The sequence below is a fragment of the Mobula hypostoma genome, chromosome 18, assembly GCF_963921235.1.
Source record: "Mobula hypostoma chromosome 18, sMobHyp1.1, whole genome shotgun sequence".
In the NCBI taxonomy this organism is placed as follows: domain Eukaryota; kingdom Metazoa; phylum Chordata; class Chondrichthyes; order Myliobatiformes; family Myliobatidae; genus Mobula; species Mobula hypostoma.
In genome coordinates, this window is record NC_086114.1 from 4190425 (window position 1) to 4214907 (window position 24483).

Sequence of the window (24483 nt, forward strand, 5' to 3'; positions counted from 1 at the left end):
CTTAATGGCTGTGCAAAGGGAAGATGGTCAACAGCTGATCTGAAAAATGGACAACCAGCAGAGGGAAACTTGGTATGAAATTCGGATGCTCATTTATGGTCTTGGAAACAATCTAATTGAAAGAAGCATTCATGGTCCTCCTGAGGAAAATCATCTGGCTTGCCACAAGGTTGTTCTCATTACACACACGTCACATTGCTAATGGACTCTTGTACCTAGACCCCACTAGCCCTATCATCACCACATGCCCCAATTCACCAGCATCCTCCACTCAGTTCTGCAGACTCTCGACACCTCCACCCATTCTCCGCTTGAGGCCCTCTGTTGGTCAGGGTTGACCATGATTTTGTGTCCCATGTGATATGCAAGTATGCAAGCCAGGGCAGTACGACATGGAGAGCAAGCTGTTGACCATTTAGCAAGCTCCCCCTCTCAATGTAGCTAATGAATCCAAAGGAATGGCAGAACCATACAGTTTGGCACCAGCAGCATCGCAGGTTGCCAGTCAGTGTGGAACTCAATGTGGGACTGCCTTAGGAACTTCAGTTCTGGATTTTTCCCTCAGGATTTACTCCTGAAGCCTTCTCCATGACTGTGCAGAAGCCACAAGGCAGCTGAGGTTTGAGATCAGAGTTTTCCCTCTCCGAGATGAGCTGCCAACCAATGCTGACATGTCCCATCTGCCCAAAGTGATTGGTTTTAAGGTGTGAGTAACCCACCTTGGCTCCTTCTCCTGCCAGTAGAAATGGTTCCACTGGGTTTAGTAGCTAAGCCACATATGCAGGCCAGGAGCTGGAGTAAGTTGTCAGAGGCTATTTGAGACACATGCATTTGGAAACATTTAATGGGTAGTGGGAACTTATCCCCACTATTACCCCCGGCTATAACAACGTCACTAATTCTCCCCAGAACCTCATAATCCTCAACCCACCTTGCAAATCCACGTGACACCCTTTTCAACACCAGTCACATTGCCTTGACCCTTATCACAACATATCCCATACCCTATAGATGGTTGTTGGCCATCCTATCCCACCAGAAACTCGTGACTCTATATCCATCAGACCATAAGACATAGGAGCAGAATTAAGACATTTGGCTCATCGAGTCTGCTACACCAATTTGTGATGGCTAATTTATCATTCCCCTCAACCTCATTTTCATGGTAAATTTTGATGTACTTACTACTCAAGAACCTATCAACCTCTGCTTTAAATATACCCAATGACTTGGCCTTCACAGCCATCTATGACAATGAATTCCACAGATATACCACTCCTGGCTAAATAAATTCCTCCTCATCTCTGTTCTAAAGGGACACTTTCTATTCTGAGGCTGTCCCCTCTGGTCTTAGAATCTCCCACTGTTGGAAACATCCTCTCCATGTCCACTCCATCACATTTCAATGAGATCCCCCTCATTCTTCTGAACTTCAGCAGGTACAGACACAGAACTCCTGATATGTACCTGAACCCTTTCATTTCCAGGATTATTCTCGTAAACTTCCTCTGGACCCTCTCCAATGCCAGCACATATTTTCTTAGATATGCAGCACAAAACAGTTCACAATTTTATACAACATCCCATCACAACAAACTATTATCATCTCCTACCACACACTTTGGGTGGTGGGGTGGAGATATGTTTCTATCAGAGGAGCTGTAAGGCACTCCTTCCCTCTACTAGCCTGCAGGTCACCCTTAGGCAGGGTGTAGCATGTGCTTAGACACCCCGATCAAGGTCGTGTGAAGCTATGGGACCAAATGATAGATGGTCTACTCTGGAACGCCAACATCAAGGAAGACCCTAATGGCAGCTCTCACTGAAAACTATGGAAAACTTCAAATATTCTCTTTTTTAGCTTGCTACAGCTGAGAACCGTGACTACATCTATGATATGTACAGTCAGTGATTAAGTTCTAATGTGACTGAATGATCTATTGCTGCTTAAAACCAATGGAAATAAACCAGACTGTGGCTGACACACTGCCCCTTTAAGAAGTCGATGGTGAAAGGGGGGTCGACGTGCTGGTCTGATGGTGCTTTTAAAAAAATGACGTTTTCGACTCCCAATACCGACCATCCTGCTGGCAAATGTACAGTCTCTGGTAAATAAAATTGACGGTATCAGAGCTAGGGTGCTATATCAGAGGGGATCAGTGATCACCTGGAACCTACCAGCCTTCTCCTTCCCACCTTCCCCCCACCTTCTTTATAGGGCCTCTGCCCCTTCCCCCTACAGTCCTGACGAAGGGTTCCGGCCCGAAACGTTGACTGATCGTTTCCAAGGATGCTGCCCGACCTGCTGAGTTCCTCCAGCGTGTTGTGAGTGTTGCTATATCAGAGGGATGGTGCGTCCTTTGCTTTGTGGAATCTTGGCTAACACCTTCTGTTCTAGATGCAGCAACTCAAATGGATGGGTTCACAATTCATCATGAGGATAGATCGGTTGAGTCTCTCAAAAGCAGAGGTGGAGGTGTATGCTTCATGATCAACTTCTCATGATGTACAATTGTGTCGGTGACATCCCAATACTGCTCACCAGGCCTGGAATACCTCACAAATAAGTACAGGCTATTCTACCTGCCGTGGGAGATTTCTGTGATCACTTTGGTAGTGGTACATTCCACCTCAGGCTAATGTCAAACAGGCTCTAGGCAAACTGAGCAATGTAATCAATAGTACATCCTGGTGCCTGCCTCATCATTTTGGGGGATTTTAACCAGGCAAGCTTGATAAAGTCACTAAGCAATTATTATCAACAAATCACCTGCAGTACCAGAGGAAATAACAAACTGGACCACTTTTACACCAAGTCCAAGAGTACCCAAGTGCTATCCCACATCCACACTATGGTAGATCTGATCACTTGGATGTACTACTACTCCCAGAATACAGGCAGCACCAATAGTGAGGACCAAGAAGGTGCTGGACCAGGGAGGAACAAGAGTGCTTACAGTACTGCTTTGAATCAGTGAACTGGACTGTGTTCGAAGAGTCATTTTCCGGTCTGGATGAGTATGCCGCAGTTTTCACCAACTTCATTGAAACCTGTGTGGATGAGTGAGTGCCTACGAAAACTTGCTGTACATTTCCAAACCAAAAACCGTGGATGAACCAGGTAACATTTCAGTGCTCTGAGGCAGGTTGTCATGCCAGGTTTAGTACGGGTCAGTATACTCTTCATACTCGTAAAGGTGTCTTTTGCCATCCCTATTCTTCTTTTGATGTCCATGTCGCACCTGCCATCTGATGTCACCCAGCTTCCTAAGTAGCAAAAGTTCTGTACTTGTTTTATGTCTTCCCCATTTATTTTCAGCCTGCAGATAGGATTCTCCTTCTTTTTGGATATCACCATACATTCTGTCTTTTTGCAATTGATAGATAGACCCATTATTGCACTTTCTTCAACAACACAATAACAATTAAGTTTTGTAGTTCTTCCTCTGTACTTGCAATTAACACAGTGTCATCCGCATATCTGAAATTATTGATGTTTTCACTGCCAACTTTGATTCCCAAGATGTTTCTTATTTTTTGTAATATTGTTTCACTGTACACATTAAACAAATCAGGGGAGAAAACACACCCTTGTCTAACGCCTCTCTTGATTTTCGTAAACTGACTCACTTCTCCATCTACTCTTACTGCTGCCGGAAAGATAACAAATTTCACAACATATGCTGGTGATATTAAATCTGATTCTGATTCGTATGAGCGGCTGATTCGTATCACAAGTCCTGGTTATGTGACCACTGACGCCAGGCAGTCAATCTCTGAAGAGTATTGATAATGGCTGGGGTCACCCATCTTGTAAAGACTCTGCCCAGAGAGGCAATGGCGAACCGCTTCTCTAGAAAAATTTGCCAAGAACAATCATGGTCACAAGAGCATAATCGCCCATGTCATACAACACGGCACATAATGATGACGGTGTCTATACCCCTCCTGGACCTACGTGATCCTGTTCCCCCTTGTTACATAACCCATGGCCTAACCCCCAATCCTACTTTGAGGACTGAAATGCTGCAGCGGGATAAGGCTTCAGTGGGTCACAATTTGAATATTGTGCACAGTTCTGAGGTCACCCATTACAGAAAAGATATGGAGGCTTTGGAGAGGGTGCAGACTGGGTTCACCAGGGTGTTGACTGCATTGGATATAAGGATAGGACTAACTTTGTTTCATTTTTCTGGGTTATCAGAGGCTGAAGAGTGATCTGAGACTTTTTCCCCCAGGGTGAAAATAGAGTCATGGAGAAAAAGGCCCTTTGGCTCTTCTAGTCCATGCCAAACTGTTCTTCTGCCTAGACCCTTTGACCTACACTTGGACCATTGCCCTCCATACCCCTCTCATCCACGTACTTGGGGAAGCATAAACTTGCACTAGATACAGCATTGTGGGCTGAAGGGCCTGTATTGTGCTGTAGGTTTTCTATGTTCCTATACGACCACCCACTAACACACTTAATCCCACAACCTACACTCAGTGGCTGCTTTATTGGTACCTCCTGTACCTAGTAAAGTGACTGCTAAGTGTACTTCTGTGGGCTCCTGCTGCTGCAGGCCATCCACTTTAAGGGTCGAAGTGTGGTACATTCAGAGATGCTCCTGCACAACACTGTCCTAAAGTGTGATTATTTCAGTAACTGTCATCTGTCGGTTATTTGATGAAGGATATCAGCTCCTGGCTGAGAGGCGACATAAATCAGCTCCAATTTTACAACTGGGTCCACAGCAGATGCTCTGTCATTGGCTCTTCACTCAATCCTGTGACATTTGGACAGCAAAGATGCATACAGTAGGATACTCTTTATCGATCACAGCTCAGCATTCAATTCATGATCCCCTCAAAACTAATCTATAAGCTTCAAGATTTTGGCATCAATAATTCTTTGTGCATTTGAATCCTGGATTTTCTCACTTTAAACCCCAGTCAGTTTGGATTGGCAAGAACATTTCCTCCATGATCTGCATCAGCACAGTTGCACCACAGGGCTGTGTGCTTAGCCCCCTTGCTTGACACGGTTTACACCTATGTGTGTGGCTAAGCACAGCTTAAATAACATATTCGAGTTTGCTGAATAACACCACTGTTGTGGGCTGAATCAAAGGTGGTAATGAATCAGCATACAGGAGGAAGATTGAAAATTTGGCTGAGTGGCATCATAATAACCTATCGCTCAGTGTCAGTAAGACCAAGGAACTGATTGCAAACTTCAGGGAACAAGAGTTCCATGACCCAGTCCTCATCGGAGGATCAGAGCTGGAGACTTTTGGGTGTTACTACTTCAGACGATCTGTCTTGGACACAGCACGTAAGTGCAATTGTGAAAAAAGCATGGCAAAGCCTCTACTTCATTAGGAGCCTTTGGAGATTCAGCATGACATCTAAAACTTTGACGAACTTCTATAGACATGTAGTGAAGAGATATTGACTGGCTGCATCACAGCTTGGTATGGAAGCACTAGTGCCCTTGAACATCAAATTCTACAAAAGATAGTATATTCGGCCCTGTACATCACAGGTAAAGCCCTCCCAACCACTGAGCGCATCTACATGAAATGCTGATGTCAGAAGGCAGGGTCCATCATCAGAGACCCCCATCACCTTGGTCATGCTCTTTTCTCACTGCTACCATTGGGTAGAAGGCACAAGAGCCTCAGGACATGCATCACTAGGTTCAAGAAGAGTTCCTATCCCACAACCATCAGGCACATGAACATTCACTTGCCCGTCCATTGAGATGTTCCCACTACCAATGATCTCACTTTAAAGACCCTTTATCTTGTTTTTTCATGTTCTTGTTATTTATTGCTATTTATGTCAGGGGTACTTAGTGTAGTTTAAATGGCTGTTGTGTGCTCTTCATGCCGAATGTTGGAGTCCTGGAAAACCCAGAGTCTCACAGGGAGCTACATCTGTGTGAAGTGCATCCAGCTGCAGCTCCTTGAAGACCGTGTTAGGGACCTGGAGCAGCAGCTGGATGACCTTCGGCTTGTATGGGACAGTGAGGAGATCAGCGGTCAGAGTTACAGGGAAGTAGTCACCCCAAAATTGCAGAAGGCGGGTAGCTGGGTGACTGTTAGGAGAAGGAATAGGAAAGTGAATAGGCAGTTAGCGCAGAGAACCCCTGTGGCCATTCTCCTTAATAATAAATGTACCATTTTAGACACTGTTGTGGAGGATGACTGCCCAGGGGAATGCCATGGAGACGAGGTTACTGGCACTGAACATGGGACTGTGGTGCAGAAGGGAAAGAGGAGAAGTGGGGAGCAGTAGTGATAGGGGACTCAGTAGTCAAAGGAACAAACAGGAGATTCTGCAGACGTGAACGTGACACCCAGATGGTATGTTGCTTCCCAGGTGCCAGGGTCAGGGACGTCTCGGATCTCAATACTCAGCAGTTTGGGAGGGGAGGGAGAGCAGCCAGGTTGTCTTGGTAATGTTGGTACCAATGAGATAGGAAGGAAAAGCAAAGAGGTCCTGAAGAGAGAATTTAGAGAGCTAGGTAGAAAGCTGAGAAGCAGGACCTCCAGGGTAGTAATTTCTGGATTGCTACCTGTGCCATGTGCCAGTGATAGTAGAAACAGGATGATTTGACAGATAACTGCATGGCTGTGAAGTTGGTTCAGAGGGAAGGGCTTTAGGTTCTTGGATCATTGGAATCTCTTCTGGGGGAGATATAACCTGAACAAAAGGGACAGGTTGCACCTGAAACCGAGGGGACCAATATTCTCATGGGCAGGTTTGTTAGAGCTGTTGGGGAGGGTTTAAACTAATTTGGTAGCGGGAAGTCAAAGCTAATGTGAAAGCAAAAAAGAAGGCATACAACAAAGCAAAAATTGGTGGGAAGATAGAGGATTGGGAAGTTTTTAAATATCTATGGAGAGCAACAAAAAGAATCAATAAGAGGGAAAAATGAAATATGAAAGCAAACTAGCAATCAAAGTGGATAGTAAAAGCTTTTTCAAGTATGTAAAAAAATAAAACAGAGATGAGAGAAGACATAGGATCACTAGAAAATGAGACCAGAGAAATAATAACTGGGGACAAGGAGATGGCAGATGAACTAAATGAGTATTTCGCATCAGTCCTCACCGTGGAAGACACCAGCAGTGTGCCAGGTGATGAGATGTGTGAGGGAAGAGAAGTGAGTGCAGTTACTGTTATAGGAGAGAACATGCTCAAAAAGCTGAAAGACCTAAAGGCTAAGTCATCCAGACCAGGTTCTGAAAGAGGTAGCAGTAGAGATTGTGGAGGCTTTCAAGAATCATTGGAGTCTGGCATGGTGCCAGAGCACTGGAAAATTGCAACAATTTTCTCTTTGAGAAAGGAGGAGGCAGCAGAAAGTTAATTATAGACCAGTTAGCCTGACCTTAGTAGTTGGGAAGACATTGGAGTCAATTATTAAGGATGAGGTTACGGACGGGACAAGATAGAGCAAAGTCAGCATGGTTTCCTTCAGGGAAAATCTTACCTGACAAACTTGTTGGAATTCTTTGAGAAGATTAAAAGTAGGATATATAAAAGAATATATACATGGGAGTTGTATATCTGGATATTCAGAAGACATTTGACAAGGTGGCACACATAAGGCTACCTACCAAATTAAGAGCCCGTGGTATTACAGGAAAGTTACTGGCATGGTTAGAGCATTGGCTGATTGGTAGAAACATAGAAACATAGAAAATAGGTGCAGGAGTAGGCCATTTGGCCCTTCAAGCCCTGTACTGCCATTCAGTATGATCATGGCTGATCATCCAACTCAGAACCCTGTATCTGCCTTCTCTCCAGGGTTCTGAGTTGGATGATCAGCCATGATCATACTGAATGGTAGGAGGCAGTGAGTGGGAAATAAAGGATCCTTTTCTGTTTGGCTGCCAGTGATTAGCGGTGTTCTGCAGGTGTCTTTTTATGCTGTATATCAATAATTTAAATGATGGAACAGATGGCTTTGTTACCAAGCTTGCAGATGATACGAAGATTGGTAGAGGGGCAGGAGGTAGTGTTGAGGAAACAGGAAGGCTGCACAAGGACTTAGACAGATTAGGAGAATGGGCAATAAAGTGGCAAATGAACTACAACATTGGAAATGCATGGTCATGTACTTTGGTAGTAGAAATAAATGTGCAGACTACTTTCTAAACAGGGAGAAAATCCAAAAACTTGAGATGCAAAGGGAATTGGGAGTCCTTGTGCTGAACTCCCTAAAGTTAACTTGCAGGTTGAGTTGGTGGTGAGGAAGGTAAATACAATGTTAGCATTCTTTTCAAGATGTCTAAGATATAAGAGTGGGGATGTGATGCTGAGGCTCTATAAGGCACTGGTGAGGCATGATCAAGATCAGATTTATCAGAATCAGATTTATCATCACTGGCATGTATCGTGAAACATTAACTTAGCAGCAGCAGTTCAATTCAATACATAATATAGAAGGAAATAAATAAATATATTACAGTATATGCATATTGAATATATTTAAATCATGCAAAAACAGAAATAATATGTATTAAAAAAAAGTGATGTAGTGTTCACAGGTTCAATGTCCATTTAGGAATCAGATGGCAGAGGGGAGGAAGCTGGTCCTGAAATGCTGAATGAGAAAATGGCATGCCCTGGGTGCTGGGGGTCCTTACTAATGGACACTGCCTTTCAGAGACACCGCTCCTTGAAGATCTCCTGGGTACTTTGTAGGCTAGTACATAAGATGGAGCCGACTAAATTTACGACCCTCTGCAGCTTCTTTTGGTCCTGTGCAGTAGCACCCCCCCGCCCCCAATACCAGACAGTGATGCAGCCTGTCAGAATGCTCTCCACGGTACATCTATAGAGGTTTTTGAGTGTTTTTGTTGACATACCAAATCTCTTCAAACTCCTAATGAAGTCGTGCCCTCTTTATAACTACATTGATATGTTGGGACCAGGTTAGGTCCTCAGAGATCTTGACACCCAGGAACTTGAAACTGCTCATTCTCTCCACTCCTGATCCCTCTATGAGGATTGGTATGTGTTCCTTCGTCTTACCCTTCCTGAAGCCAATAATCAGCTCTTTTGTCTTACTGACGTCGAGTGCAAGGTTGTTGCTGTGACACGACTCTGCTAGTTGGCATATCTCTCTCTTGTACGCCCTCTCGTCTCCATCTGAGACTCTACCAACAATGGTTGTATCATCAGCAAATTTATAGATGGTATTTGAGCTATGCCCAGCCGCACAGTGATGGGTATAGAGAGAGTAGAACAGTGGGCTAAGCACACACCCCTGAGGTACACCAATGTAGATCGTCAGTGAGGAGGAGATATTATCACCAATCTGCACAGATTGTAGTCTTCAAGTTAGGAAGTCAAGGATCCAATTGCAAAGGGAGGTACAGAGGCCCAGGTTCTGTAATTTATCAATCAGGATTGTGGGAATGATGGTGTTAAATGCTGAGCTATAGTCAATGAACAGCATCCTGACATAGGTGTTTGTATTGTCCAGGTGGTCTAAGGCAGCGTGAAGAGCCATTGAGATTGCATCTGCTATTGACCTATTGTGGTGATAGGCAAACTGCAATGGGTCCAGGTCCTTGCTGAGGCAGGAGTTCAGTCTAGTCATGACCAACCTCTCGAAGCATTTCATCACTGTAGATGTAAGTGCTATTTGGTGATAGTCATTAAGGCAGTTGCCTTTTTGAAGCAAGTGGGAACTTCCGCCCGCAGCAGTGAGAGATTGAAATTGTCCTTGAATACTCTCATCAATTGGTTAGCACAAGTTTTCAAAACCTTACCAGTTGAATGGGGAAGAAATGTGATTGAAGTGACTTTGATGGCAGAATGATTGTTGATTTGAGTGATTTCAGTATCTGAAATCACAGGGTGATTTGAGTATCTCAGAAACTGCTAATCTCCAGGGATTTTCACACACAACAGTCTCTAGAGTTTACAAAGAATGGTGCAAAAAAACAAAAAGAAAGTCCAATGAGTGGCAGTTCTGTGGTGAAAACATCTTGTTAATGACAGAGGTCAGAGGAGAATGGACAGACTGGTTCAAACTGACAGTAACTCAAATAACCACACGTCAGAACAGTGGTGCAGAAGAGCATCTCTGAATGCACAACATGTCAAACCTTGAACTGGATGGGCTACAGCAGCAAAAGAGCATGTACATACACTCACTGGCCACTTTACTAAGTACGGGAGGTAGCTAATAAAGTGGCCAGTGAGTGCACATGCAAATTACAATACTGTTCATTTAGTAAGACCAACCAATAATTTTGAACTTCTAACAATGATGTGTTAATCACACTTTTTGCACTCCCCACATTCTCATCACCTGCTCCAGATACTACCACCCTGCAAAACACTGGTGTCATTTACAGTGGGCAATTAAACCGCCAACCTGCATGTCTTTGGGACACTGGAGAGAACTAGAGCAGCTGGAAACCCAGTCACAGGGAGCATCCCAGGTCAGGACTAAACCAGGGTGTCTGGGACTCTTTTCCTGCCACAGGGTTATCAGAATAAAAGCTACCTGTGGCTGAGACCCACCTATCAGAGGCTGGTGTGGAAGAAGTCCCAGATCAAGGAATGGTTCTTATGGCAAGGGGCAACTTACACTTACTGTTAACAAATATCTATAAAAACATAGAAACATAGAAAACCTACAGCACAATACAGGCCCTTCGTCCCACAGAGCTGTGCCGAACATGCCCACTGTCTGTTCACTGTACTTTACGCTATTGCCATAACTTCCATTCAAAAGTTACACACTACTTTTAAACTAGGATCAGCAGTTTTTCCTTGCATTTTTTATAATAAAACAGATTTGATATTTACTTCTAGGTTAATGAACAGAGGATTAGGTAAAATGTTAATAATGGAGAGGGAGTCAGAGGCTTTGTCTGATGTGTTGAAACCAAGGTAGGGTTTATTTTAGTACTTCAAGTTCAAATTTGCATTTACTGTTGCCCAGCATATACATACCCAGGGTATAAATGCTGTGAATATTAGTTTAATTGCTTTATCTTTATTGGAGCAGTTAATGAGTAACAAAACATACACACAATAGTTTCTGCACATGCTGGAAATCCGGTGAAACATGTACAAAATGCTGAAAGAACTCACCAGGTCAGGCGGAATTGATGGAAAGGAATAAACAGTCAGAGTTTCAAGCTGAGACCATTCACCAGTCCTGATGAAGGGTCTCGGCCAGAAACATTGAATGTTTGTTCCTTTCCATAGATGCTACCTGACTTCACAACTTCCTTCACCATTTTGTATGTGTTGAAGGCTGACAAAAGATCTGTCCCTAATTTTTCAAGAGGCAGGGTGGTAATACAAGACCAACAATCCAATTTAATATATGGGGTCTTCAAGATCGGTCACTTTGAGCTTTGAGATAATTAAAGCAGTTTTGTTGCAATAGAGTTTGGTAATTATACAAAGCAGTTAAAGAGGTTTACAACTTTTACAGCTAAACAGAACTGAAGCCAATTCTTGAGTCAGTAAATAATTTATAAGAATTCTGGCTGAAACAAAATAACACTTCTGCTTATAGTTGGGGAAAATTTACAGATTCTTATCCAGCTCCCTCCAGATGCTACCACCAGTGGCAATTTACCGTGGGCAATTAAACCGCCAACCTGCACATCTTTGGAACACTGGAGGAAACTGGAGCAGCTGGAAACCCACAGTCACAGGGAACATCCCACGTCAGGAATGAACTGGGCAACCGGAGTCTCTGGAGCATTTTTTTAAACCAGCTGCACCACTGTTTTGTGCAAGTTACATATATGGACTACACTAAGGAACTGCACCTTAAATTATTTGATTATTGTTTAATCAGAAGCAAGATACTGCTCTCTCTCATTTGCAGAATCAATCTGGTCTTAATCAAGCCTTTTTCCTTAAAAACTCAAGTCAAATTATCATAAACTTGGAGGTCAGTCAGCAGTTGATATTGTTAAAGACAGTATACAGACTGAAAGGCACTTCCCAATTTCTATTAAGTCAGAAGAAACCAGCATAAGATAATTTCCTTTCACTTTTGCTGCTTATATAGTGAATAATCTTTAGATATAACTTGTATTTTATGATTATGTTTCCTATAGAGGGAGCGTCTAAGACCAGAGGATACAGCCTCAGAACAGAGGGGTGTCCTTTTAGAATGGAAATGAAGAAGTATTTCTTTAGCCAGAGGGTGATGAATCTGTGAAATTGGTTGCCACAGGTAGCTGTTTAAGGCAGAGGTTGATAGATTCTGGATTCGTCAGGGCATGCAGGGATATGGAAGGAGATTGGGGTTGAGAGGAAAATTGGATCGGCCATGATGGTGGAACAGACTCGATGGGCCAAATGGTCAAATTCAGCTCCTACATCTTGTGGTCTTATCATCTCATTATAAACATATTAGGAGAACTTTAATGCAATTGCTTACTGGAAGCCAATTAATAAGATCACAATTTAAGAAGTTACAGTGTTCTGTATGTCTGTCTAACACTGTTTTCAGCCTCTGAAACATCCCAAACTGTCTTACAACCAAAAAAAAACTTGGAAAGTACTGCCATTGTTGTTATACTTGTGAAGTACTGCCTCTGTTACACTTGTGAAGTACTGTCACTGTTACACTTGTGAAGTACTGTCACTGTTACACCTGTGAAGTACTGCCACTGTTACACTTGTGAAATACTGCCACTGTTACACTTGTGAAGTACTGCCTCTGTTACACTTGTGAAGTACTGTCACTGTTACACTTGTAAAGTACTGTCACTGTTGTTACACTTGTGAAGCACTGTCACTGTTACACTTGTGAAGTACTGTCACTGTTACACCAGTGAAGTACTGCCACTGTTACACTTGTGAAATACTGCCACTGTTACACTTGTGAAGTACTGTCTCTGTTACACTTGTGAAGTACTGTCACTGTTACACTTGTGAAGTACTGCCTCTGTTACACTTGTGAAGTACTGTCACTGTTACACTTGTAAAGTACTGTCACTGTTGTTACACTTGTGAAGCACTGTCACTGTTACACTTGTGAAGTACTGCCTCTGTTACACTTGTGAAGTACTGTCACTGTTACACTTGTGAAGCACTGTCACTGTTACACCTGTGAAGTACTGTCTCTGTTACACTTGTGAAGTACTGTTACTGTTACACCTGTGAAGCACTGTCACTGTTACACTTGTGAAGTACTGTCACTGTTACACCTGTGAAGTACTGCCACTGTTACACTTGTGAAATACTTCCACTCTTACACTTGTGAAGTACTGCCACTGTTACACTTGTGAAGTACTGCCTCTGTTACACTTGTGAAGTACTGTCACTGTTACACTTGTGAAGTACTGTCACTGTTGTTACACTTGTGAAGTACTGCCTCTGTTACACTTGTGAAGTACTGTCACTGTTGTTACACTTGTGAAGCACTGTCACTGTTACACTTGTGAAGTACTGTCACTGTTACACTTGTGAAATACTGCCACTGTTACACTTGTGAAGCACTGGCACTGTTACACTTGTGAAGTACTGTCACTGTTACACCTGTGAAGTACTGCCATTGTTACACCTGTGAAATACTGCCACTGTTACACTTGTGAAGCACTGTCACTGTTACACTTGTGAAGTACTGTCACTGTTACACTTGTGAAGCACTGCCACTGTTACACTTGTGAATTACTGCCTCTGTTACACTTGTGAAGTACTGCCACTGTTACACCTGTGAAGTACTGTCACTGTTACACTTGTGAAGTACTGTCACTGTTGTTACACTTGTGAAGTACTGTCACTGTTACACCTGTGAAGTACTGTCACTGTTACACTTGTGAAGTACTGCCACTGTTACACTTGTGAAGTACTGTCACTGTTGTTACACTTGTGAAGTACTGTCACTGTTACACTTGTGAAGTACTGTCACTGTTGTTACACTTGTGAAGTACTGCCACTGTGGTTATACGATAAGTTATTCTGGTTAAGTTACAAAAGACTTCAAAATAAATTAATAGAATATCTGTGATACGTTCAAAATTAGGAATGATTTCAATCAGAGAATTATAACTGACCTGTATAAATGTAAAGACAATGTCTGATCCTAAATAAAGATCCCATTTATTTGAAGCTTTACTGAAGTTTGTGTTGGAGTCTTTATAAACTTTGATGTGACTGTTAATCATATATTGGTGGTTAGAAGTACAAGTCAGCATGTTAGGATTCATTGCTATCTATAACATGGTTGAACATCTGGGATAGAGGTTCTGTTGTATTATTATTGGTGCATTTTTGTTCACAAGACAGACCAATATCTAGGGAAATAGCAGAAGGCAGATGTTTCTTTACCATGCTTTTTAAATAATAAGTTTTGGAGTTATTTTCAGTGTGACAAGGACAGAAGTCAAGGTGTTTTCAAGCAGGATAAACACAGAAAATAATTGAGAACTGATATGAATCCTTCTACACCATGCTGGATTTAGCAATGCAATGGGGCAAAACTTATAACTTACGTAATTATCTAATTACTGTTGAGGAAAATAGATAAAATAAACAATACAAGATAGAAAAACAGTGGACAAATGAGTATGAAGTTTAAGTTTTAGCGTATATACAGTAAGTTTTCCTCTGGATGCTCCAGTTTCCTCCCAAATTCCAAAGTCAAAGAGTAAGGGTCAGTAAGGCGTGGGCATGCTATGTTGATGCTGGATGTGCACAGTCCTTGCTGATTTGCTTTGATCCAAATGATGCATTTCACTGTATGTTTCAATGTACATATTGCAAACAAAGCTAATATTTTCTCTCTTTAAAATTTCCATCTAATTATATAGAACATAAAAACATACCACACAGGAACAGGCCTTTTGGCCCACAATGTTGTGCCAAACAAATTAAATTAATTATCAAATGGCCAACTGAACTCATCCTTTCTGTCTATACAATACCTATACCCTTCCATTTTCCTCATATTCATGTGCCTATCTCAATGTCTCTAATGTATCTGCCTCTCCCACCACCCCAGGCAGTGTGTTCCAGGCATCCACCACTCTCTGTAAAAAAGCTGCCTCTCCCACTCCTTATGAAGTTACCCCCTTCTCACCTTAAATGCATGCCCACTGGTTTTTAAATATATAAATATGGAATTACAGTGGTATGCAAAAGTTTGGGCATCCCGGTCAAAATTTCTGTTACTGTGAATAGTTAAGTGAGTAGAAGATGAATTGATTTCCAAAAGTCATAAAGTTAAAGATGAAACGTTCTTTTCAACATCTTAAGCAAGATCTGTGTATTATTTTTGTTTTGTAGAGTTTTAGAGTGGAATAAAAGGAAAGGAGCACTATGCAAAAGTTTGGGCACCCCAAGAGATTTGTGCTCTCAGATAACTTTTACCAAGGTCTCAGACTTTAATTAGCTTGTTACAGCTATGGCTTGTTCACAGTCATCGTTAGGAAAGGCCTGGTGATGCAAATTTGAAAGCTTTATAAATACCCTGACTCCTCAAACCTTGTCCCAACAATCAGCAGCCATGGGCTCCTCTAAGCAGCTGCCTGGCACTCTGAAAATTAAAATAAATGATGCCCACAAAGCAGGAGAAGGCTATAAGAAGATAGCAAAGCATTTTCATGTAGCCGTTTCCTCAGTTTGTAATGTAATTAAGCAATGGCAGTTAACAGGAATGGTGGAGGTCAAGTTGAGGTCTGGAAGACCAAGAAAACTTTCCGAGAGAACTGCTCGTAGGATTGCTAGAAAGGCAAATCAAAACCCCGTTTGACTGCAAAAGACCTTGAGGAAGATTTAGCAGACTCTGGAGTGGCGGTGCACTGTTCTACTGTGCAGCGACACCTGCACAAATATGATCTTCATGGAAGAGTCATCAGAAGAAAACCTTTCCTGCGTCCTCACCACAAAATTCAGTGTCAGAAGTTTGCAAAGGAACATCTAAACAAGCTTGATGCATTTTGGAAACAAGTCCTGTGGACTGATGAAGTTAAAATAGAAATTTTTGGCCGCAATGAGCAAAGGTTATGTTTGGAGGAAAAGGGGTGCAGAATTTCATGAAAAGAACACCTCTCTAACTGTTAAGCACGGGGGTGGATCGATCATGCTTTGGGCTTGTGTTGCAGCCAGTGGCACGGGGAACATTTCACTGGTAGAGGGAAGAATGAATTCAATTAAATACCAGCAAATTCTGGAAGCAAACATCACACCATCTGTAAAAAAAGCCGAAGATGAAAAGAGGATGGGTTCTACAACAGGATAATGATCCTAAACACACCTCAAAATCCACAATGGACTCCCTCAAGAGGCACAAGCTGAAGGTTTTGCCATTGCCCTCACAGTCCCCCGACCTAAACATCATACCTCATAAGAGCAATGTATGCAAGATGGCCCAAGAATCTCACAAAACTAGAAGCCTTTTGCAAGGAAGAATGGGTGAAAATCCCCCAAACAAGAATTGAAAGACTCTTAGCTGGCTACAAAAAGCATTTACAAGCTGTGATACTTGCCAAAGAGGGTGTTACTAAGTACTGACTATGCAGGGTGCCCAAACTATTGCTTCAGGCCCTTTTCCTTTTTTGTTATTTTGAAACTGTAAAAGATGGAAATAAAAAAGTAATCTTGCTTAAAATATTAAAGAAATGTGTCATCTTTAACTTTATGCCTTTTGGAAATCAGGTCATCTTTCACTCACTCAGCTATTCACAGTAACAGAAATGTTGACCAGGGGTGCCCAAACTTTTGCATTCTACTGTATATTGAAAATTAGATAGGAACCTTAAGTTTTAAAGTTAGACATTAGTTTGAACTACAACAACTGTACTGGAACAGTACAGTAACTCTGAAACTTTGGACCATTCACAACTGATCACTGGTACTAGTAATGATCTTCTACACCAAGAAAATGAAGAGACATTTAAGATTAAGAAAATAAAAGGCTGATGGTGTAGTCATTTATCAAAGGCTTGATAGGTTGTCGGAAGGCTACATGTTAAAGGAGATCACAAGATGATGAATAATGTTTTCTCTGATCACAATTTACTTAATTACAGTCCTTTTGTCTAGGAACTAAAGCAGGAGTTGCAAAAACACTAATTTCATGCATTCGTGCATGAGTTATGTCTCAAAGCTGCATTTTCCAGATGGTAACATTTCCACTGGAAGAACTAATGATGTGGATATATTTAGAGGAAAACCAATAAAAGAGTCTTTAACCTTCAACAGCAAAAGCTTGTTCTACAAAATGTTCCAAGGGATAAATTAACAAATACCAATTACACTGCTCACTGAGGTGTAATCAGCTGTAATAATCAAAATTAATTTTTAAAAATAATTAAACAGACCCTTGGGCAAATTCTCTATGCTTTCTGCTATGACATCACAGCTTACACTTGTACCTGTGACAGAAATTTCATTGTTTAGTAATCCTCCTTTCTAAAACTTGCCACTTTGAACTGTGGCAATACTGGAAAATCTGTGAACACGAGAGTTTCAGCAGATGCTGGAAACCCAGAGCAACACACACAAAATGCTGGGGGAACTCTGTAGGTCAGGCAGCATCTATGAAAATGAATAAGCAGTCAATGTTTCAAGTCCTGATGAAGGGTCTCAGCCTGAAACATTGACTAACAAGAGAAAATCTGCAGATGCTTGAAATCCAAGCAACATACACAAAGGAGGGAGGGAAGGGCGAGGGAGGAGAAAATGGTGGCGCGACGCAGCTCACAACAGCCACTCCGGTGGTGATGTCTGTTATTTGTCAAGTAGGGTGCCATGCACAATCCTGATTTGATGGAGAAAAATGAGAGAGCACGGAGGAACATCTGGTGAAACTTCTGAAATGCCTGCTTCGCTGCTGCTGCTACTGTGTGATCCAGAATCTCTGGAGGGGAAGGCCCAGAGTCCTCGGCTTTGCTTGTTGCTTGGCAGCCCGGGCGGGGTCAAAGCGCTCGACAGAGGATGGTGCTCGGAGAGGCTGTGTCGGAGGGGCTGGACGGAGGCTCGAAGTTTTCGGACGGACTCAGAGTCCGCTGCGGTCGGGTGCTTCCAATGGTGCTGCATCGGCAAGTTTGCGGCACTTGGAGGTTCATGGCAGGGAGAGTTTCTCCCTTCTACCGTCTGCGTGAGATGATGAGGCTATCGGGACCTTGAGACTTTTTTTTACTGTTCCCATGGTCTGCTCTTTATCAAATTACGGAATTGCTTTGCACTGTTGTAACTATATGTTATAATTGTGTGGTTTTGTCAGTTATAGTCTTGGTTTGTCCTGTGTTTCTTGTGATATCATTCTGGAGGGACATTGTATCATTTCTAATGCAGGCATTTCTAAATGACAATAAACGAGGACTGAGTGTCCTCATAATCTAATCTAAATGCTAGTGACCTGAAGGTCGCAAGAAAGGTTCCCCCAATGTCCATCAACTGTGCAAGGTCGCAAAACTGTTCATATTGAAGTACAAATGCCACCATTTGAGCAAAGTTTGAAATCAGTTTGGAGTTAAACATACTTTTCCATATGTTCATTAATGTGTTGAACTGAATGTAAAGAGTTACTCATTTTAACAGCTAACAACACACTGTCGATAAGAACTTTGATCTCCTCTGGGTTTGACTGTTTTTGCTCTTGCTCATCTGCACTCAACCGTAACATGCGTAGCACTCCTGTAACGGGTATTGATGGGTTCTGTTGCCTGAGCTTTTGTACACCGTCCAAATGCGATTTACTTGCCAAATGACGCGTCAAAAAGTCAAGTTTCCAAATATCAGCCCACTTGCTTTCCACTAGCAAATTCTCCAGCAACTTTTGCATCACGACAATACAAAAAGATAACTCCAGTTTCCGAATCATACATAAATATTTCTCGTAGCTGAACATTCATGACCTCATGAGCTTTTGGTGTAGCAGTTTCTACTATTCTGTTAAGCCATTCAACTTTAAACAAATTTGCAGTTCTTTTGTGCTTCACGCCTTTCGCTTCTTTTGAATTCGACATAGTAAATCAATATTTTTTCAATAAAAACTTAGTAAGCTATCTACAGGATTTGAAACAGATCTTTGTAAACTTTACGATATGAACACTGTCCGCCAAAGATGGCTGCTGCCATGATGCAGCTGTACAAACCGGAACAGGAAAGGTGAGGTAACATAAATTACTGACGTGCATTGTGGTATTTGAAAAACCAACTAACTAGTTAACAGAAACATTTAGCTAAAAGATTATTTTCAATAAGTATAATTATTAATTACTGTGGGCACGTAGCCAAGTGGTTAAGGCATTCAACTAGCGACCTGAAGGTCGTGAGTTCGAGCCCCAGCTGAGGCAGCGTGTTTGTGTCCTTGAGCAAGGCACTTAACCACACAGTGCTCTGCGACAACACTGGTACCAAGCTGTATGGGTCCTAATGCCCTTTCCTTGGACAACATTGGTGTTGTGGAGAGGTGAGACTTGCAGCATGGGCAACTGCCGGTCTTCCATACAACCTTGCCCAGGCCTGTGCCCTAGAGAGTGAAGACTTTCCAGGTGCAGATCCATGGTCTCACAAGACTAACGGGTGCCTTTAATTTTTAATTACTACATTATTTTAGGTAACTAACCTTTTGTGCGCATATTAATTTCCTTTGTGTACTAGTTGAAAAACGTGTGTGTGTGCGCGCACGCGCACAGCTTTGAGGGAACCTAGCTCTACACCCTCTCTAAAGCTTCCACATCCTTCCTTTAATGAGACAAGCTGAAGTGAGCATGATAATCCAAGTCTGGTCTGGCCAGGGTTTTATAGCACCTTGCGGCTCTTGAACTCACTCCACTGACTAATCAAGGACAATATACCATAATCCAAAGATCCAACGATACTGCTCCCCAAGCTTTCTTCCACAGACATACTGTCCACATTGCCTAAGTCATCCTTAGAGACAGACCAGCACTGTGTCATTTCTCATTTAGTGAAACTCAACTCACCTAAGGTCTTCTAAACAGGTTTCATAAGAACATCCACAGCAGGTCACTGGACTCCTCAAGCATGTCCTGCCACTCAGTATGACCATGGCTGACTTGCCTCAGATCTCATCTTTCCCTTCTGTGTCAGTTGTCAATCCCCAAGCTTTCAAAAATACATCAACCTCAGTGTAGAAAATTCTAGAGGTTCACTAACCTCTGCAGGGAGAAATCTGTACATGTTTTAAATGACTGCCTCTTTTCTGTTATCTATCTAACTATCTATCCATCTATCTATCTATCTATTTATTTATTGGTACAGTGTCGATGGGCCCTTCAGGCCCTTTGAGCTGCACTGTCCCAGCAACCCCAACAGCCCCGATTTAACCCTGAGTTAATCACAGGACAATTTACAATGACCAATTAACCTGCCTGGTACATATTTGGACTGTGGGAGGAAACCAGAGCACCTGGAGGAATCCCACACATTCCACAGGGAGAAGCTACAGAGATTTCTTACAGAGGACTTCAGGATTGAACTTTAAACTCTGACACCCCGAGCTGTAACAGTGTCACGCTAACTGCTACACTACCGTGGCACCTTATCTTGTAACGATGACCCTTCATCTTGATGTCTATCATGTCATAGTTTCTCTCCCTGCAGGCGCTGCTTGACCTGCTGTGTACATTTAGCATTATCTGCTTCTTTATATTTTCAGCGCCTGCAGTGTTTGTTACTAGACTGGAAAAATTAGCAGAGGGATCAGGAAAGGGAGAATTTTCGACAAGTCAAGGCAACAGGAAACACATCTGGGAATATACCTTTATAGTCAAATCATGGGACTCTCTTGAAAGCCTCTTGCCCACCAAACGCACGGCTGTTGACAGGCTCTCGGAGAACCATTCTGTTTTATTCTGCTGAGCCTGTACCGGGACACTTTTACTCCAGATGTTCTTCTTCTCTGAAGCTGAGGAACAAAAGCAGATCCAGATTAAGGAGCATCACAAAGGACCCCACCCACCCTGCTCATGGACTGTTTGTCCCACTCCCATCAGGGAGGAGGCTAATTAGCATCCACGCCAGGACAAACAGTCTCAAAAACAGTTACTATCCCCAAGCAGTAAGGCTGATCAACACCTCCACCCACTAACCCACCCTTCCACACCCTCAACCTCCACTACTTTATCATTTCCTGTCAGTGTCGCCTTATGTACAGACACTCCTGTGCCATCACTTTATGGACATACAATCAATCTATGTATATAAGCTGTCTTATGTATTTATATTTATTGTGTTTTTTATTATTGTGTTCTTTATCTTATTTTGATTTCTTGTGCTACATCAGATCCAGAGAAACAATTATTTTGTTCTCCGTTATACTTGTGTACTAGAAATGACATTAAACAATCTCGAAGCTTAAATTAAAAAGTCATGCAACCTCCAGCAATTTACCTTGAGTAAACGCTTGTGATTACCACAGGATGATTCATGTGGAAGAACATGAAAACTTGAGCTGTAGAACCATTCAGAAAAGATAAAATCAGCTTGTTGTTGCCTTACCTGGTATCGCTGACATACAGGTGGGTGGTTAATGGTGGTAATGCATGGTTAAAAATAAAAAAGGATACGCAGCTGGTGTGCCTTACATCTGGTAAAATAAATACTTACTTCACTAAGTTCACTATCCTAGAGGACCAGAACCTTGTCGCAGGGTTTGGAGGCTGTGTGCCTTAATGACCCAGACAGCAATGCTGGCTGGAGTCAGGGCTCTACTCTTTGGCTCTTGGTAAATTCACCCATGTCAAACAGGTCAAAGGATAGAGACGAGACTAAGAGTGGTCCACTGGTCTCCCAGGTTCAGGGGTTCCGTTCAAGGATAACAACATTGACTAGTTAAACAAAACTGATACGAAAACAGCAATGAAGAATCCTTCTCCATCTGAGTGTGATGGTATTCCTGAGTCTCCACCCAGAACTCGTATGGCTGACGGTTGTGAAAACTGAGAGGAAGCTACCAGCAAAGTGAAGGAAGCTCTGAACAATGCCAGAGATGGAGAACCTTCATTGCTGCCCTAAACTCCAGTAGCGAAATGAGCAGTAAGCAAATAAGTCACCGTCCATTCTCATAAACACCTGTAAACTATAAAAATACTATCATAAGGAGATATACAATCAGTGGTTACTTTAATAGGTACTGGAGATACCTAATAAAGTGATCACAGGATATATGTCTGTGGCCTTCTGCTACCGTCCTCCATCCATTTCATGGTTTGATGTGTTGTGCATTCAGAGGGGCTCTTCTGCACACCACTGCATGGTTATCCGAGTTATTATCACCTTCCTGTCAGCTTGAACCAGTCTGGCCATTCTCCCTTGACTGCTGTCATTATACAAGGTGTTTTCACTCACTGAACTACCGCTCAGTAGATTTTCTTTTGTTTTTTGCACCATTTTCTGTAAACACCAGAGACTACTGTGTGTGAAAATCCCAGATCAGCAGTTTCCGAAATACTCAGACCATTCCAACTGGCACCAACAATCATTCCACAATCAAAGTCATTTAAATCACATTTCTTCACCATTGTGATGGTTGGTCTGAATGCTTTTATGTATTGACCTGCTGTCACATGATTGGCTGGTTAGATATTTGCATTAACGAGCAGGTGTACAGGTGTACCTAATAAGTTGGCCACTGAGTGTAGATTGTTTTAGTGAGTGGACAAAGATATAATATAATGTATGAAATGTTAAATTAATAATAACTTCACAGGAAAAATACACAGAACAAAATATTATGTAAATGGTGAAAGGCTACCTGGTTCTAACATAAAATAGTACATTTGTTTACTACTCTCACATGTCCCAAGGTATAGTGAAATACTTTGTTTTGCATGTTGTCCAAAATGTGGGGCTGTGATTACAAACATATCAACTGCAATCTTGGAGTGAACATGAAAGACCCTGTTCCTAATCTGAATGCTTGTAGTACAACACGCCACGGTGGCAAAGCTATTACAGCTTGGGTCATTAGCGGTCAGACTTTAATTCTGGTGACCTCTGTAAGCAAGTTTGTATGTACTTCCCTGCGTGTCAGTGGGTTTCCTCCAGATGCTCCAGTTTCCTCCCACCGTCCAAAGGCATTACCAGTGAGTAAGTTAATTGGTCATTGTAAATTGTCCCATGATTAGTTTAGATTAAATTGGGGGGTTTCTGAGGCTGCTGAGTGGTGGGAAGGGTTTACTTCATGCTGTGTCTCTAAATAAATAAACAAGCTCCATTAGGATATTCTGATCTTGCAATTATTTCTCTGGGAAAAGGGTGAGAGAACCCTGACTACAAGAGAGGAGTCGAAAAGATGTTCAATGTTTCAGGTTGAGACCTTTGATGAGATGCAGGGTTGCAACCCGAAATGCCTCCACAGATGCTGTCTGACCCATTGGATTCTACCAGGTTCACTCCAGAGTCCAGCATCAGTATTGTTACCTCCTGAGGGAAAAGGAATCGGACAATAAGATTTTATTTTCTAATTTTATTGAGAGATATAGCGCAGAGAAACCCTACGCATTCCATGGGGAGGAGGTACTGAGGTACAGGTGACATCAGAACTGAACTCCAAACTCCAACGCCCCGAGCTGCGATGGCATTGTGCTAACCACTACACTATCGTAACATCTGGTTATGAAGAGAATAAACTAAAAATCATTTTTTAAAAATGGTGCAGATGCTGGGAGTCTGAAATAAAATGGTGGAAACACTCAGCAGGTCTTTAACCTGAAAAGTTAGCTCTGTTTCTCTCTCTACAGGTACTGTCTGACCTGCTCAGTGTTTCTAATGTTTCCCATCTTTGTCTTAGCTTAAATCAAAGCTTACAACCTCCCTTCAGCTTCAAACTGAGCCTTCAATGTACTGACCGATATATTGAAGCCATGCTTTTGTTGCTGACTCTTCCCAGAGTGGAGAGAGCTCAGAAATGTCAATGACCTTTTCACTGGAGCCCTGCTTTACAGAGAGGTCTATCTTGTAGTAGTCCTCCAGGGTCGATCTTCTCTGTACCATGAGATGATTCCACACCCACTCAACCAAATCGAAAACTTCTCGGTGAACTTGCAATTCAAAGCACAAAGAACATCTCAATAAAAACACTGCATTCGTTGTTATTCCACTGATTGCATACAAACCTATATACAACATGGGTGAAAGACAAACTGAGGGCTATGTAGGAGGGAAGGATCAGGAAAGGGTTGGCACAACATTGTGGGTCAAAGGGCCTAATGCTGTACTGCTCAATGTTCTTAATGTGCTTGGGGAACTCAGCGAGCTGAGAGCATCTGTGGAGAGGAAGGAACTACGGACAATGGGAGTAGGCAGTTTAAATGGTTCGGTACAGACTAGTGTTAAAATTTTCTATGACTCTGACTCAGAACAAGCTCTTTTCCCACTCTCACACAGGTTGAGAGAGATAATAAATCAGCCATGGTGGAACAGGCCTGAAGCCCTGATGCTGCTCCCATATCTATGTTCTCATGGTCTGTGGTGAGGATAATCTGCAGTGGGTAAAGGTCACAGGTCAAAACCAACAACTGAACA

The 24483-nt window shown here is 42.3% G+C and overlaps 1 protein-coding gene across 2 annotated transcripts in view; it reads right to left on the bottom strand.

The window, feature by feature from the left end:
- wdfy4 (WDFY family member 4) overlaps positions 1 to 24483 on the bottom strand; it is a 351254-nt gene that overhangs the window by 155365 nt on the left and 171406 nt on the right. For both annotated transcript variants that reach the window (XM_063070340.1, XM_063070339.1), the window contains exons 38-39: positions 23808 to 23999; positions 20718 to 20863 (exon numbers count right to left, since the gene is read on the bottom strand). In XM_063070340.1, coding sequence (XP_062926410.1) covers positions 20718 to 20863; positions 23808 to 23999 — 338 coding nt within the window. The remainder of the gene's footprint in view (positions 1 to 20717; positions 20864 to 23807; positions 24000 to 24483) is intronic.